This window comes from Orbicella faveolata, unplaced genomic scaffold, assembly GCF_042242905.1.
Source record: "Orbicella faveolata isolate gen_17 unplaced genomic scaffold, um_ofav_v1 contig_46, whole genome shotgun sequence".
Lineage (NCBI taxonomy): Eukaryota > Metazoa > Cnidaria > Anthozoa > Scleractinia > Merulinidae > Orbicella > Orbicella faveolata.
In genome coordinates this window covers 11404065-11421436 of record NW_028301576.1, presented here as the reverse complement: position 1 = coordinate 11421436, position 17372 = coordinate 11404065, and the positions used below count along the sequence as shown (strand labels likewise).

At 41.5% G+C, this 17372-nt stretch overlaps 1 protein-coding gene across 1 annotated transcript; it reads right to left on the bottom strand.

The window, feature by feature from the left end:
• Positions 1-832: 832 nt before the first annotated feature.
• On the bottom strand, positions 833-17372 carry LOC110052494 (deubiquitinating protein VCPIP1-like). Its single transcript, XM_089277551.1, has 9 exons — positions 15821-17372; positions 13690-13868; positions 10723-10940; positions 9710-9975; positions 8412-8629; positions 6482-6699; positions 5575-5768; positions 4729-5001; positions 833-3913 (listed from the first exon to the last, which is right to left on the bottom strand). Exons 1-9 carry the CDS (start codon positions 17315-17317, stop codon positions 2717-2719), a joined length of 4260 nt encoding a protein of 1419 aa, XP_089133677.1. The 5' UTR covers positions 17318-17372; the 3' UTR covers positions 833-2716.

Below are 17372 nucleotides of genomic sequence, written 5' to 3'. Positions count from 1 at the left end.
AACTAAATACAACTGAAGGCAACAAGAGAACTAAAGACATTGACAACAATGACTAGAGACAACTAATAAACTAACGGTATTACAAATAATAATTAACAACAGTTAAGACGAGAAACTACAGATACACTAAAACGATATTATTGAATATTGATCAATACATACTAAGAGGAAAATAAATTCAGCTTTACTTTTTGAACGATCTCTGAAAGATCAATATAAGTCTTCTGAAGCTAGAATTTCAAAAATTATTTGTTGTATTTTCCTCTTTAAGACATTTTTTGGAAGTTTTCTTAAAAATATAGGCATTTCATTCCAAATACAAGTACCATTGAATGCAAGAAACTGTTGTCAGCCGCCTTAAAAGAAAACCAACCGTGACTTGCTCGAACACTTTTTCTCGCAGTCCGTGCTAACTACACGTATTTGTCTCGAGTTTTGATTGGTTTACTGGATTATCTGCATCCTCTGATTGGCCCAAGTGATTATATGGTTTTTTTGTATGGGCTACTGACCAAGCAGGAGGTCTAGATGGCTGGATGTTGGCCAAGTTTTTTTTTTTTTGCGAGTTTATGGACCAAGACGGAGTGGAGGCGAAGAACGAGGCCAAAAAGACCGGACAAGCTTCGTCAATTAAGGACTTATTTTAAAGCTTTCGGGGAAACTTTGTTTGCGGGACACAGCGCGTAGTCCCGAGCGGGCAAGATAGCGCAATCTTGTGCGCTCGGGTAGCCAATCAGTGCTAGATTTGGTTCATCTTGCCCGCTCACAGAGCTAGCCATATGATAAAGAGTATTTGACGAGAAATTTTGTTACCAACCAGTACAGATCAATACAGAGTACATGTAGTCTTTTTATTGTAATGTCCTCCCCTTCACAACGTTGAAGCCATATCCATTCTCGGCAAACGCGTACGAGCGTCAACCCACGTGCCTAGATTGTCAGCTAGAAAAATACAGGTTTACAGTTGGACGGGAAAAGGTGACTTTTCCTGCGACAATGTTTTAAATAAACAATTCGGCTAAGCTAACACGAGTGCGGTCCATCTTAGCGGTCTCTAAAGCAAAATTCTGACCACTCAATTAGAATGCTCCTTTTCATCCTGGATTTATTGCTAACATACTAAAGAAGAATTGTATGATTTTCTTGCACTTTCATGGCAAAGATGAGCGGAAAGCAGCTCTCGTAAGGTCTCTCACGAATGGCTTGAAACCCTTTGACGGGACAATAGGACAAACAGAAACAATGCCCCTGCCCCCAAAACAACAGCTGCTAACAAGCAAACAAATAACAAGCTTACGAGAGCTGCTTCACTTCTGGATAAATAGGGCAGGACATCTTGCAGAATTCACCTGTTGTTTTCAACAAAAACTCTATCTTCCATGTTCCATTCCGGGGGGGGGGGGGGCGGGGCGCTTATTTTAAATTTTCGCCGATAGGAAGGGGGCTTATTCGAAGGGGGCGCTTATTCAAGGGGGAGGGGGGGGGGGGGGCGCGCTAATTCGAGGATTTACGGTAACTGACTGTACGCACCCATATGACTATCTAAATATAAAAGAGTGTAAAAATACCACGTCTCTATCTCTTAACTAAAAAAAACATTACTGATTCCGACAGCATAGCCTTGGGCCATGCTATACTCTAGTGACTGCCGGGAGATCCCACCACGGTCACAGGAACTGGGACCCAGAACCCAGTGCTCCCCTGTCAAAGAGACGAGCTCTGGGACCAAGAATGAGAAATAACCTTGATCACCGTACAAACACACAATAATTACATGTAATTAATATACTCTGGATGTGTTTGTCACCCATCACCAGGGCCTTCTAAAGAATAACTCAGTCCCCTCAAGTGGCTATGCTGTTTAAAGCAGTGGTAAGATTTTGGAGGCATGTTGGTTGATCATATTAACATGGTCCACTGTAGTTAATCTCCTATTCAACTTCTATGTTTGTTCGTGAAGCTACATCACATATACTACTACTGTCTACCTAAATCAACGCTGTGAATGGCGCAGTTCCAAAGAAACTTCCATACCAAGCGATAAGTCAAATCTGGAACTTACTAAACCCAGTAGGTCAGAAATAAAGTTGATAAGAAACATTGAAATGACAACAAGCTAAAATGAGAGCTCGAAGACTACTGACTAGGAGATGTTGTTTTCTGAGGAGAGAAGAATCAGGAACTCTCAAGGCACAAAGAACTGTTGCCACCAAGACTGATAAAATACTAGCTTTTGACCACTGGGTCCTTATTCCTGAGGATGTATCTATGACTTGGTCAGTGCAGATACTGCGAGCAGTCTCTTTTTCTCGAAGCTCCATGGGGAAGAACGCAAAGATCGCCACAGAAGCGAGCGGTGGGCCGTGAGCGTGCGAGCGTGATATGCGAAGCCTCGAGCCGAAAGTGGCCCGGGCGTCGGAAGACGAGCCCTTGTCTTCCGACGCCCGCGCTACTCGCATGTCACGCTCGAAGTCACGCCCGCACGCTCAGGTGTTTTGCGTTCTTCCCCACGGATTTCCGAGCAAAAGAGAGACTGCTCGCAGTCTAAGTCAGCCCTGCCCCTGGCGCTTCCCTTCAGCCTCAGGAGCTCAGCACCGGCGTGCAGCCAGACCTTTTCAGTCCACAGCGCCTGGCTCCTTTCTGTAACATGTATCGAGTCTGAGCCGACCTCCAGTATTTAATACCATAGCAACAGCTAAGTTTACCTTAAGCTACTTTAAGTATTAGTTGCAGGTGCAGTGCATAGTCCACTCCCTTCCGAACTAGTGTCTGCTAGAACCGAGCCCTCATTAGTGTCACACTCGGTAATAGTTTCAACGTTCATCACGGTTGACGTTCCATCTTCTCCACTGTTCAGCCCTTGATTTGATTCTCGATCAAGCGCAATTTCCGATTCTTGGAGGTGTTTGGACGACGTCTCTCTTTCTGAAAGTTCAACCTTCGTTGGAGAATTTGCAGCACTATTTTCTCCTTGAATGTCAATCTCCATGGCAACGGACATTTGAAGCATTGTTGCATCACTCGACCCAGCATCCGCACGGTTTACTGTGCTGGCACTTAGCTCAGAATCTGCAGCATTGTCTACAACTTCGCCTTCTGTCACGTCGCCTCTCAAAGCTTGATTATGGGATTGGTCTGACGTGACCTGCGTGACTTTCTGCGTCACGCCATCTTCCTTACTGGTCAATTGATCAGTTTCCATTGATTCTGAAGTGGTTTCAATACATTCCACATTGCCCCCTTGTTCTGAGAGGTTCGTTGAATCATTAACAGCAACAACAAGCTCGTCGACAACATTTTCCATGTTACCTTGGTTTGTTTCCATGAACTCGTTTTCCTCTGCTGTCACGCACGCCACTTCTGTTTCCTCTTTGTCACGCTCGAGCAGCGTGATCTGCTCTACTTGTCCCTGTGTTGTATTCACTTGCACAACAACCTCTGTTGATCCAGAATTCTCAACCAGCATTTCTTGAAAATTTTCCTCTTTTTTCATCTCCACTTGCTCGGTGACCATGGACTCGGAAGGTACACTTGTTTCTTCCTTTAGCTCTTTAGATTTCTGTGCTACTCCAGGATCCTCGACCAACATTTCTGGAACATGTTCCTCTTTGTCCACATCCAATTGCTCAGTGACCATGGACTCGGAAGATGTACTTGTTTCTTCCTTGAGATCTTTAGTATTCTGTGAAGCGCCACGATTCTCAACCGACATTTCTTGAACATGTTCCTCCTTTTTCGCATCCACTTGTTCAGTGATCATGACTTCCGAAGGTTCACTTGTTTCTTGCTTCAGTTCTTTAGAATTCTGTTCTTGAACCTCCTTAACTTCCTCCTGCCTCTGATTAGCCTCAGACTGATCCGTGTTCGTCTGTGAAGTGCTGGGGTTGGTCAACAGTATCGGTGGCGGGAGGGACTAAGAACGAACAGTATATTACTTCTTCAGTATTACGTCCCGCAACTTCTTCAATACAAATAAGGATTTCATTTACATCTCCTCTCATGAAGCCATATTAAAGATAATTTCTATTAACACAGGAGCTCATTAAGGACAACAATAATTATTGTTACATGCATTGTTCTGTTACAGGCCAATCTAAGGTGCTTTTGTTGAGAAACATCCAAACATGGATGGTTGCAAACTACTGCTAGGTCAGTGTGCAAGTCAGACCGGTCGGACAGAAATTAGCTGTTTCATTGTGACAAACCGGTTCATTGCCCTACTTCTCTTCAGTAGATTTCACTAATGTAGGGAAATTGGGAAAGGAATAAGAAATGGTAAGAGCCATTCCTCTTGTTGGTTGGCCCGGTCTGATCAGAAAATGTCGCTCCATTTTTCCTCGGGTAGTTACACTGGTGTCTAACTGGTCGTTCTGGCATGATGGAAAGGACCCTTAGTTTTCTAGGCCGACCTGGCAATTTACTGGTGCTCATTTATAAGCTTCATTGAAGAGCCAGCACTATGTACTAGACTTCTGGTTTTAATGTGGAGTTTAATGAACTACGTTAAATATTTGACCACAGTAACTCCTGTTGGCTAAATTCATAAGATAACCAACTACAGTTGCTTGAAAGAAACTCTCTCAACAGGCAGGAATGGATGCATATTCAAATCGTCCACATATGTGTAATGGGCAGGTAACATTTACCTCTACCTCTTTTTTTACCTTTAATTTTTTTTTACCTCTACCTATTGAGCCTAAAACATAGGACCTGTATGTCCTTATTTACCTCAACAGTAGGTTTTGGAGGGGATTGGGCACCTGATAAAGTTTGCCCCTTTCCTGAAAATGCCATGCGAGCATGTGACGTGTCTCTGTGTCCAATAGCACCACTGAAGCTAGCCTCGCTGGACAGACTGCCGCTAGTCCTTTCCTCTGCAGGTATTTGAGTGGGGCGAGTGTGCGCCAGCAATAATGTGTCTTTGTCCAGCGGTTGCACTTGGATATGTCTTTGGCCAAGACAGAGGTCCAAGCGATCTTTTTGAGCATTGTAAGCAAACACCTGTAAGAATGGCAAAAGCACAAAAACAATTATTTAACAACTACACTACAAGCCCGAGTTTTCTATGAGCGGATGGTCAATGACCACTTTCTCTCAGACCAGTTCTTAACAACTGATTGACCTTCGCCATGCACATGTATATGTGGACTATTGCTGTCACTGTTACATTAAACTCGGTACTTGTTTGCTAATCCTAATACGCCATTTGCGAGTTTCCTTTTGCCTTTGCGTCAAAATGAGTCTTCGTGTGAAACCACTGTTATGAAAATGCATTTCATAACAAAAGTTTTGCACGAGGACAAAAGCGACAAAAGGTAACTTGGAAATGGCCTACTATATACTGTAGTTGTACAAATCAAATCCTATTCATATGGACACCTCAGATATGTCAGAAAGTGCCCCTGTTAATGAAGTGTTTCTGTTAAATGTTTTTACATGAGACAACTTACAAGTTATCGCACCAAGACCACAGTCCATGGTAATGAGCTGCTCCTACTGAGTACTTGGAAAATACATTGCGAGGTTCAACTACAGGTGCATGGTGAAGCATTTAGTAATGTGTCAATCACTAACCTTGTTTGGGAACTGAGGGAGTGTGCAGTGCTGGTTTGGCTGAAGTGGGCCTAGATCACTGACAACCTTGTTGTAGTAGAACCCTCCTCTGTCAAACATTTCATGACAATTCTGTGCTGCTTCCCACATGTCTCCACCAGTCAATGCACCTAATGCATTGAAAAGGACTGAGGCCATAGCAGCAGTGTTCTCAGCTACAGAAATAATACAAAAAAATTTAGAGCCACAACGCATAACAACTGAACAAAAAATATGGTTGATCATGAGCACAGTGGAACCCTGCCTTACAGCCAACCCATTTTCATGGCAACTTTGTTCTGGTCTGAAGAAAACCTCAGTCAGTCATTTTCTTATTTAAAGAACCCCTTTGATATGGCCACCCCATTAATACAGCCAGATTTCTGTGGCGTGTTGGTGACTGGATTTATAGGGTTCCACTGTATGCCAGATGCGCCCTTGATGTTACAAGTGAACTTGCCTGTTGTTGATGCAATTCGCCCACAGAGTAACAAGTTTGTTACAGATGTGATGATCAAGGCAACATGTGAGTCAAAAGTTTATGACTTAAGGGTGTAAAGAATACACATTTTCAAACTTTAGGGCAAGTTTTCACCATGATGTACTAGCCCAAACATCATTCTCACTAGCATCCCAAAGGTTCATCTCTTACAGGTCTTCTGTTATTTGAATTTCCTCAAATATTTTACCAAAAAACCTCTCTTGCTCATTGGACAAGTGATGGACAGAATCCACCAGCTCAACTGGAAAACCCGCTAGCCCCGGGCTATCAGACACCACTTTCTTTGCACACTGTCGACGTACATATATGACTCCCACACAAGTATTATATACTACATTTTGTATATATTTAAACCATAATTTTAATTATTCGGTCTTAAGTTATAACCTTGTCTTTGTTGATCACTTTTTGCCTCTGCCTCAGAAGAAGCACTACTCTCACCCCCCTGCGCTTTTACTTCTGACATAACCACATCCGGGGGGATCTGCTCTGGGACAACTGGCTTTAAGTGTTCCACCATCACTCTGTCACCGTGTTGCAAGGGAACTGGGTCCTCCTCATGTCCCTCGACAGGAGGGTGTAGTTCATGGGGAGGAAATCCGTACCTAGTCAACAAAGTATTGATACACTGGAATAACTATCATGGTAGTAAAGACAGTCTGAAGAAGAACTGATCTTGGAAACAGCCATTAGGATGGACCATGATAAACAGCCAGATAATAATGTCCTTCTTTACATTTATAAATAGATAGGTCCCTGCATGTGCTCTGATTGGTCAAAACCCATGTTTTATCAGAGTATAAAACATAGAAAACGTGTGTTGTTTTTTTGCCACATTACATGTACCTCTCGTCAACATTCTTGTTAGAGATGGTGAAAAACATTTTCTTTGACGAAATTTGTGATGGGGTTCTCTGCAAAGCAGCAGGAAGTCTTGAGATGAGGCACTTTCATCATCAGTCTTTATTGCCCCCAGTGGGGCACGGGGTCGCATGTAGCACTTTAGTGGTATTAAATTGTGTCAGTTTGTTGATCTGTGTGCTTTGTTGTTTCTACTTGTGGTGTGTAAAATTTATATGATAAAGCAAATGCAGAAGCCTAAGCCATGTATCACACTGTGATAAAAAACTCCGGACATTTGAGAACACTCGAGAAATTTAGAAAACATTTGCTTGCAGCTTGTGTTTTCTACATTTCCCTCGTGATCTCAAATACCTGTAGTATTTTATCACAGTATAATACACGGCTTAGGCTTCTTAATTGTTAATTCAGATATACTATAATACTAATTTCCACTTCACCTACAACAAAACGACTGTTAACTCTTTTATGAGGGGAGGAGGCACAAGAAAGTAAGGGAAGTTTATTTTAGAGCCTGGGTGCCAATTAAATTTTACTACAAGTATTTTAACCAAGGTAGGGCACTGATTTGGGATGGAGTGCTTTTTTAAAATTTTTTTCTTGTTTTTGCCTTGGTATGTCTATGCGCCCAAACTTCCAAACTGTACATGGATTTAAATGCTGTTAAATGTAAATTAACAAAGTTAACAACAAAGAGTAGCTGGTACATCTGGTCAGCAATATTCGTATGGTATTGCAAGCTTAGTGCACTTCACCATTGTACTAGTGTCTTCCAGCATGGTGGTCCTTGGAACGTTTTGGGTGTAGGATTGAGCAGTTTCCTGCACATCTTTGGTCTGTTCATGTGACATCTCTCTGCCCCCTCCCCCCCCCCCCCCTCCCCTCCCTGTCTCCACTGTTAACTCAGTGTGACAGGTACCTGGAAGACTGTGCGGGGGCTCATGGCTGGGTTGCGGAAATTGCCAACCATGGGAGCGTTACACTGTCTAGGGGCTGGCCGGTCACAGTGGAGGCCCCTGGATATCCCAGGCACCCATCTTCCATACACCAGGATGCAGTTGTTAACTTGCTGCGATGGTTTTAGATTAACTTATATAACAAAAGAAATATTTGTTACATTCAAAACTAAACTATCAACTGGACAAGGTGGGGAAAAATGCTAATAATTGCCACCTAGGTTCCAGTTATTCAAAGGGTGGATATCATTATCCACTGGATAAATCGCTAACCAATAGATAACATAGCATGTTTTGCCAACGCTTATTTACTGAATAGCAATTTATTAAGGGGGATAGCGTCATCCACTCTTTGCACCACAGGGCCCAAGGTGTAATATTTAAAAAGGGTGCTTAATACAAGAAAACCTTCACACTGAGGGAGGCGGCATTTAACTGAAGGGAACACTTACTGGAAGTAGGGCACTAAATCAAATGATAACAGGTTGCATAGTTCTTACCTAATCCTGAGTTCCTGTGGTGGAATACCAAGCTCCTTCTCTATCAGGTTTTGAAGCTCTTTGAATGTAGTGTCCATGGCAAGTGTTAGCATTGACTGTTTTCCATCTGATGTTGACAGGCGCACTTTCTTGTCAGTTCGTTTCACAACAGCTTGTGCAGATGGGATTTGCGTCTCACCAGTTTTACTGGGACTGGCTTGTTGGGGTTTGACTCCAGTCTGGAATAGTATGATTATGATTAGAAATTTAATTACCTAAACCACAGTCATCATAAATCAGGAAACAGCACACGTACATATAGAGCCTGTCTAAACTACTGAATGTTCACACACCTACAAGATTAATTTGTACCAGCACCAGAGCTGGTTTGAGCAGAACCTGTCTCCACAGTACATGTTAAGGCACATAACATACATGTATACAATGTAAGGAAGGAAGGTGTTTTTAAATGACTAAGTATGTGTCACATCAAGTGGTCTATACAGCCATGCATGGGGCAGTAGTCCATCTCAGGGTTACCAACCAGCATTAAATTTCCCAGTACCCATTTATACATGTACACCTGGGTGGAGAGAGGTACTGTGAGATTAATTAAAAGTGTCTTGCCCAAGAACACAACACAATGATCTCTACCAGGGCTCAAACCTAAACTACTTGATCTGGAGTCCAGCCTGCTAATTAACAATTGGATCATGAGCTCGAGATTTCTATGAAATGATAGTTGATGAGGCTGAAGGCTGAATCAACTATCACCTCATAGAAATCGAGAGCGAATAATCTAATTGTTTTAGTAAAATTCTTACTAATTAATACATAAAATTCACTTCAAATAACAGTTTCCAATTATTTCTTGACGTATTTATTAAACTTTGCGTCTGAAAAAGATCGCTCAGATTGAATTGTCTTTTAAAATTTTAATTTTGTGTGTGCGCGTGCTTCAGTTCTTTCGATTATTTCAACTGTTTAAAAAAAAAGTCAAGAAACCGTAAATGTCCTTCGTTTAGACCTCTCAGGAATTTAACTACCCATTTGCATCAAAATTTTCTTCCAAATCTTTGGGAAAAAGCAAAAAATGTTGCCATTTCCTAGACGACCTCCAGCCACTGCACACTAATGGCTGATAGTGTTCAATGGCTCAGCCAATCAGATTACAGCATTTGCATTGGTATACTAGTAGAATTCTACTAATAACTATTACATGTACATGAAGGCCACCCCATCTCCTACTCTACACACGTACAACAAGGGGTAAAAGAGCATGTGAGGCTGAGATTTTAACAGAGTGTTTCAAACAGTACCAGTTGTTTTGGAACTTTAGCTTCTTTCTCTGCGGTTTTCTTAACTCCTTCGCCGCTCCTTCTCTTCTGCATTATGGCAGCATGGTGTTCTGTCCTGGTCTTTAGGACTCTTTCTGTTTCACTCAAGTTTAGTTCCTCTCTGTGTAACGTTTTCTTTTTTTCTCCTGTCAGGATTATCTTACTAGGTGTGAAGGTGCTGACAGCATTAGTGTCTTGATCACTGCTTGCTCCACTTGCATTTTGAGAAACAAAGTTAGGGCGTGCTCCTAAAAATGATTTAACCAGTAGGTAAGAGATACCTGTAGTCTCCATTTGAGCGTAGTGACCTACAGTGATAGCACTTCCAATGTACATTGTATCCCATGTAATGTTGTACCATGAAGTAACTGGGAGTATTTGTACTTCCCCACCCCTCCTGGGTGGGATGCCAGTTTACTGCAGGGTTACCAACCAGCATTTAATCATCCAGAATGCACTTAGGGTGCATTCCTTTGGGGGTGATCTGGATCAGGATCAGTGATCCAAGATCACTCAATCATGGTGCATCAAAGGGACTGATGAATCCGTGACCCAAGTGGATTAATCCGTTCCTTTGATGCCCCATGATCCAAGTGATCTTGGATCACTGATCCTGATCCAGATCAACCCAAAGGAATGCACCCTTAATATGTACAATACACTTGTGTGGAATGAGGCATTGTGAGAGTTTGTCTTGCCCAAGAACACAGCACAACACAAAAAAACAAACCTGGCTAGGGGATTGAACCCTACAGTGTAGGTACTTTTTTCCATTTGATTTTTAGCTGTCATATACAAAGTACTCCTGAGAATGCACAATGTTACTAATACATGTATCTAATGTGATCTTTCATTTCAATATCTAACTGTGTCTTTCAGTGCACACATAACCAGATGTTTGTAGTCAGTTATCGTCTCATGTTTCATGAGGAGAAAGGTTAGCTTATCCTTTCGATGGTTAAGGAATTAACACAGAACATCACACTGCAACCAACCTTTGTTCTCTCCTTCTCTCTTTGCTGTCTGTCGTAAAATGATATCTACTACTTTCTGCACCAGCCTCTCACTGCCAAATTCCCCTGGAAAGTGCTTCTGCACAAGCTTGGTTGCAACATCATACACATTGGAATTAAGAGATGGATCATGTTCATACTGGAACCAATACACTGTCTCTGAGACAGTCTTTCCACCCCATTCCAAGCTAATTGGGAAACTAATGAAAAAGACCAATAATCATATTCACTAATACAACGTGTACAAAGTCATTTGCTTATTACAGTGTAATAGACCTTAGTGTGTTGGACAAAACTGTTCTGGATCGATGTTTTATGACAAAAAATTAAAACTAGTGAAGTGGTGCAAATAATGTTTTAATTGTTTTTTAATTACTGTAAGTACGTGTATTCCAGGTTACAAGACTTGTTGACAACATTCATAACTAGTGTGCTTCCCACCTGACCAAAAATTCTGAAATTTTGAAAAGCGGACAAATGGTTAAGTAAAGAGTTCAGGTATGGTTACCCACCAGATGGCATGCTCATCCATTGCCGGTCACACACTTCTAGTGTAACAGTTTTAAATCAGGTTTCAGTTCTCAAATTGCAACATTTTGGGGGCATGCTCCAATGATTCTGCAACCCCATAGTACTAGCCAACCCTTGTGGAAAAATCTTGGATCCACCCCTGCCCGTGATACTGGGTTGAAAATTGCAACAATTGAAGGGGTGAGTGCAAAACCATGCTAAGTGACGATTTGGGTGAAAAAGAAAATTTTCGTGAAAGGGCTTGAATTCTTGCATGTGGTCTTCAATGTAATAGAAAAACGTGGTCCTGTATTTTTGTCGCTGGTTTTTGCTTCATTTATAAAGACGCCGCTAGGAAAACCGAGTGGTTTTTCTGCATACGCAATATCTCGAAAACGAAGCGAAGCTTAGCGGAAAAACTATGGGACATTGTTAAACATACCTAAACAAAACTGCATGCGAAATTTGGAGCGTTTTCGACAAAGTTCACTTTTGATTAAAATACCTAGCGCCCTTTTCCCACCAAGGTCTTCAAATAAACGAAGCCGGGCCTTTGTTATGATAAACAGAGCCAATCCTTTGTTATAATAGCCAAGCCAAGCCTTTGTTATAAGTCGAAGTCTCGCCTCGGTTTATCATAACAAAGGATCAGCAAGCCGCGTCCGCAAGGACTTTGATTTCACTTAGAAAGCAGCAAAATGTCAATTTCACGCAACGTATAAGCTCAAAAATGTTGATTTTAGGTCAAAAAAGGTTTAAATGTTGATTTCACGTTAACGCATGACAGCAAGGAGTTTGATTTCTCTTAGAAACGAGCAAAATGTCAATTTCACGCAACGCATAAGCTCAATGATGTTGATTTCAGGTCTAAATAGGTTAAAATATTGATTTGACATTAACGCATGACGGCAAGGAGGTTGATTTCACTTAGAAACCAACAAAATGTCAATTTCACGCAGCGCATAAGCTCAATGATGTTGATTTCAGGTCTAAATAGGTTAAAATGTTGATTTCACGTTAACGCGTGATGGCAAGGATGTTGGTTTCACTTAGAAACCAGCAAAATGTCAATGTCACGCAGTGCATACGCTCAATGATGTTGATTTCAGGTCTAAATAGGCTAAAATGTTGATTTCACGTTAACGCGTGACGGCAAGGATGTTGGTTTCACTTAGAAACCAGCAAAATGTCAATTTCACGCAGCGCATAAGCTCAGTGATGTTAATTTCAGGTCTAAATAGGTTAAAATGTTGATTTCACGTTAACGCTTGACGGCAAGGATGCTAGTTTCACTTAGAAAACAGCAAAATGGTAATTTCACGCAACTTATAAGCTCAATGATGTTGATTTCACATGAAAACGCGCTATAAATAGGGCTGACAGATTAACAGATTAACCCTTCTCCGCAACATACGGGTCTCCATACATCTGCATGTCCGCTGATCCCAGAAGCTCAAAACACTACAAATCATGCCGATTTGAAATAAAATCAACGCAACCTGGATCACAGATCTATGTTACAATTGATCGCTACTTGTTGGCCATTCTTATGTTTAAACAATCTAGTTACCAGTTCGAGAAACGTCCACAGAACGTGATCGCAATGCATGCCGGGAAGGGTCTTTACACCTCGTGCACGGGAAAACATGGCGGTCAATACAAGACAAATATTATAAGTCTAAAACCAGTTCTCACTTTCCAAACTTTGACGCTAGCAACGCTTGGCAAATGGGCCACGACTCACCAGAGGGTATTTTTTTTTGGGCAAGAACTGCTCTTGGACTTTGCTGCCTGGCTCAATCTGACTTCGAACGCTGATAACAAAATTATGGTATATCAGCTGCCTTCGAAGTTTCAGAACACATTTTGATTCTTTAAAACGTGCTGATGACTTACGGGTTTATTGAGACTTTATGATGCCTCTCAACCACCAGGCAGGCACACAAGGTACTTTAAAACAATGCTTAAGATATTAGTTGACAGAGCTCTAATGCGGCACATCTCTTTTTTGTTCGATGAATTTCATTTGACTCTCGATCGATTCACGTGTGGTGCTCACGTCACAATACCCGACGTAAACAATCTGTTCCCAGATTTCCACTCTATATATGCTGTGAGATTTGATTTTGACTTCATACACTATAAACAGTCTGCCTGTTTGCTGTTCAACAAATAAACTCCTAAAGACATGGCTAGGAAAAGCCAAGTATTTTTGCATACGTTATAACTCGAAAACGAAGCAAAAACCAGCGACAAAAATACAGGGCCGCATTTTTCTATTACATTGAAGACCACATGCAAAAATTCAAGCCATTTTGCGAAAAATTTTTTTCACCCAAATCGTCACTTAGCATGGTTTTGCACTCACCCCTTCAATTATGATGCCCTCCAGCAGCGTTATTTTTCATTGCAGCTGCAATCATAGCACGTAAGCCTGACCTTTCTGGCATGTTGTCGTACTCTCTTCCATTCCAGTAATGTTTGAAACCACATCCGCACCGGCTGTGTCCTTCAACAGGTGTCGTCGTTCTGTCGCCGTTCATATACACTGCACTGCCATCTGACTTAACCCGGCGAAGAGGACCGCGGCAAAAACGGCATTCACGCAAGGCCACATTCTGTGAACACAAAGGAGATTTCTGCATTGAATTAATCAGTAAACTCTGATGTCCATATGACAGGTTCAGGAGTACATTCCACGTGATCAAAGATTTTGTTACTTCTTAAGACCGTAGGTGATCCCAATATTGTTTCTTAGATCTACAGAGATTGACAGCTACGTGTACATGTATGTACCCTAGAAATCTGAGATGCTTTGGCAAAACGTATGTTCACCTAGGAACGCTTCCTATTCACAATCTAACCCTGGTTCTGCATGAATCTGAATGAACTCAATTAAGTACAAAAAAAAACCCTGTACATCTAATACTTGTATGTTTGTTGTATGTACAATTTACAGCCATTCAAAAGTAAACTGCTACCTGTCAAAAATACTTATACACATATTTGTTGTAGTTTAAAATGATTTTTCAGGTCAAATCAATTTATTTCAGAGAACTACTAAATAACTGCTTTGAAGATATTAAAAATGCGTCAACTGTGTGTAAAAGGTGCAATGTCTTGTTCTTCTCATTTTGACTTCAAACTACATGTAGTTTGATTTGTATTTTCTTTGTTAAAAGACTACAGGTAATAAATCTGGAACAAAGTAAAATACAAACAAACCAAATGTGAAACATAAGAACACTCATGAAGAAGTTGAAAAATGAAAACGGCAATCAAAGATTTCTCTTTTCAACGTAAAAAAATGAGTAAAGTTTATTTTTAACATTAGTGAAACTGAAAGTGAAGAATGATCATCGCAGTAAATTTTCCAATTTAAGCAATTGAAAAGAAGACACCTGAAAAAATCAGGGCTTCAACGGGATTTGAACCCGTGACCTCCGCGATACCGGTGCGATGCTCTACCAACTGAGCTATGAAGCCACACATTGGGAGCGAGGTCAATTAATTGAGTTCATATCTTCCCGTGAGGAGTGAAATGATGTAAAGTATATATGAAATAATTCATATTTGCACTGCGGTTGTAGATGAAAGTGAACAATGATCATTGCAGTAAAGCCTTGATTTTTTCAGGCTTCTTCTTTCCAATTGCTTACATTGGAAAATTTACTGCGATGATCATTCTTCACTTTCATCTACAACCACAATGCAAATATGAATTATTTCATATATACTTCACATCATTTCACTCCTCACAGGAAGATATGAACTCAATTAATTGACCTCGCTCCCAATGTGTGGCTTCATAGCTCAGTTGGTAGAGCATCGCACTGGTGTCGTGGAGGTCACGGGTTCAAATCCCGTTGAAGCCCTGATTTTTTCAGGCTTCTTCTTTCCAATTGCTTAAATTGGAAAATTTACTGCAATGATCATTCTTCACTTTCATCTACAACCGCAGTGCAAATATGAATTATTTCATATATACTTCACATCATTAGTGAAACTGCATGTAGAGGTGCGAATATACCGGCATATCTAATTTTAATAACTATATCATTATGGCAAAATAGTTTGCTTCAGTAAGCAATGACATAACTACAAAATAAACATACATTTTTAAATCAAACCCTATAAAGGGGATTCTATTGCTGACCATACTCAGTACAAGCACGTGAACCATTAACATTTTATCCTAATCTTTTTAATTTCTGTTGTTTCCCCAATGGTGTGAGGTGGGACCCAACTTTTTGGTAAACATAGGACTTGTACTAAAACCAGGAACACTGTTCGCAAGCTGGAACAACAAAACACATAATTTGGATCATGAAAGTTACATGCAAGTTAGGGTTAAATTAGGGATAAACGTTTAGTAGTTAGTAATTAGTGATCTGGGGTACATGTACAAGTGCATATTTTGACAGCATGTTCTGGTGTTTCTGGTTTGATGACAAGTTCAACCTCTTCCCCACATACACCCCTTACCGATCTCCCTGAAATCTACAATGTAAATGAATGACAGGAAGGAGGTGGTGGGGGCTTTTCTTACAGCATCATATCCTCAAGATACCTTGTGTTTAACAGGAACCAACATGTCCAGTTCTGCATCAAGTACACAGATCAGTTCTTGTTGAAGAAATGGATAACTAACTCCTTCCTCAAGAGGACCATAAGTGTCCACTGCCATATTGTACAGCTCTCCTCCGGGTCTAAGCAGCTCGGATGAAATATCAAAATGCATCTCGCTTAATGCGTTGCATGACAGGCATCTGTACAGCCGACCATCAGCAACAGCTGATTTAGCTGCCATGGTAACTGTTTCTGGTTTAACGCCAACCATTCCAGATGGCTTGTAAACAAATTGGTGAACTTCAGTGACCAGCTGTGCAGCTATATTGTTTTTCTTGATGAAAAGGTCATCCATAGCTTTCACCAGTCTTTGCAAGTACTTTTCTTGTAGACAACGCTCCCCACCGATAAAACAGTGGCCGTGACAATCAAACTCCACGTACCGTTTGACAAGCTCATTTGGAATTCCCCATGCTTTGGGAATTAACCAGTCAGGAAGCTTGGGCATGGGTTTGCCTTTCACGCCGACAAGAGGAATGAAATGGTTGCGCCCTGAGCTACTCCACGCCACGGCCAACGGTTTATTGAGAGTATTGTCTTTGCTTTTGCACTTCTCTTCTGGAATCAATGCAGGAAGGAATATGCCTGAGTAATCGCCACTAGACTGCATTCCCGTCACACTGTCAAGCAAGATGATTGGTCGGTGCAGCACATTGGCAAGGCCAAACAGATGGATGTTTCTCAACCCAAGCCCCTCTCCGGAGGATTCTGGAGGTTGGAAATATGGGTCTGCTTCCGAAATGATATCTTTCCATTCGTCATCGTGAATGAAATCTCTGAACAATCCTTTGTACTTGTGTAATTCGGTTTCAAGGTGGCTCTTTAGGTTGGCTCTTAGCGCGTGCCAAAAGATCTCTCTTCCAACAAGAGCGCGCGAAATCGCATGGACAAGACAATGGCCGTCGCCATCAACATGCACTGGAATGAGTCTTTCTTCGTTGTCGTTGACAACTTTTATCTCCTGTAGAGTTTTCTCAAGATACAAATGCGATCCTGTGTTATCTCGTCCATAGCCAGCCGTTTCCACGTGCTCTGACTCGATTTGGAATGCGCGATCTCCCAAAACAGCGCAGTCAAACATGGCACCTTGGCCCATTTCACTTAACAGTTTCCCCTCTCCTGTTCTTTTATCCATTCCATAGTGTGTTAGAAGCGGAGACAACAGCTTGCAGTGGTAGTTTGAATATCCTTTGACCTTCACCAGGTCTGGTGTGGTCTTAGAGGAAGCATGGCCCAGTAACACTGAACGTAGAAGACTTCGAAGAGCTATGTCGGGGTCTTGGATGTCTTCCACATTCAATAGACTGTCCTTCGCGTGGTGTTGACCGCAACCTGTGCATTCCACGCTTGAACTGGCGTAAGATGGAAAATAAAGTTTTGTACGGCACTCAGAGTCCGGGCAAATCCCGCTGTAAACTCTCAGCCCTCGCCACATCATGAACAGAAACAACAACAATGATAGAAGTAGATCCTGCTTCCGTTTTCTTTCTCGC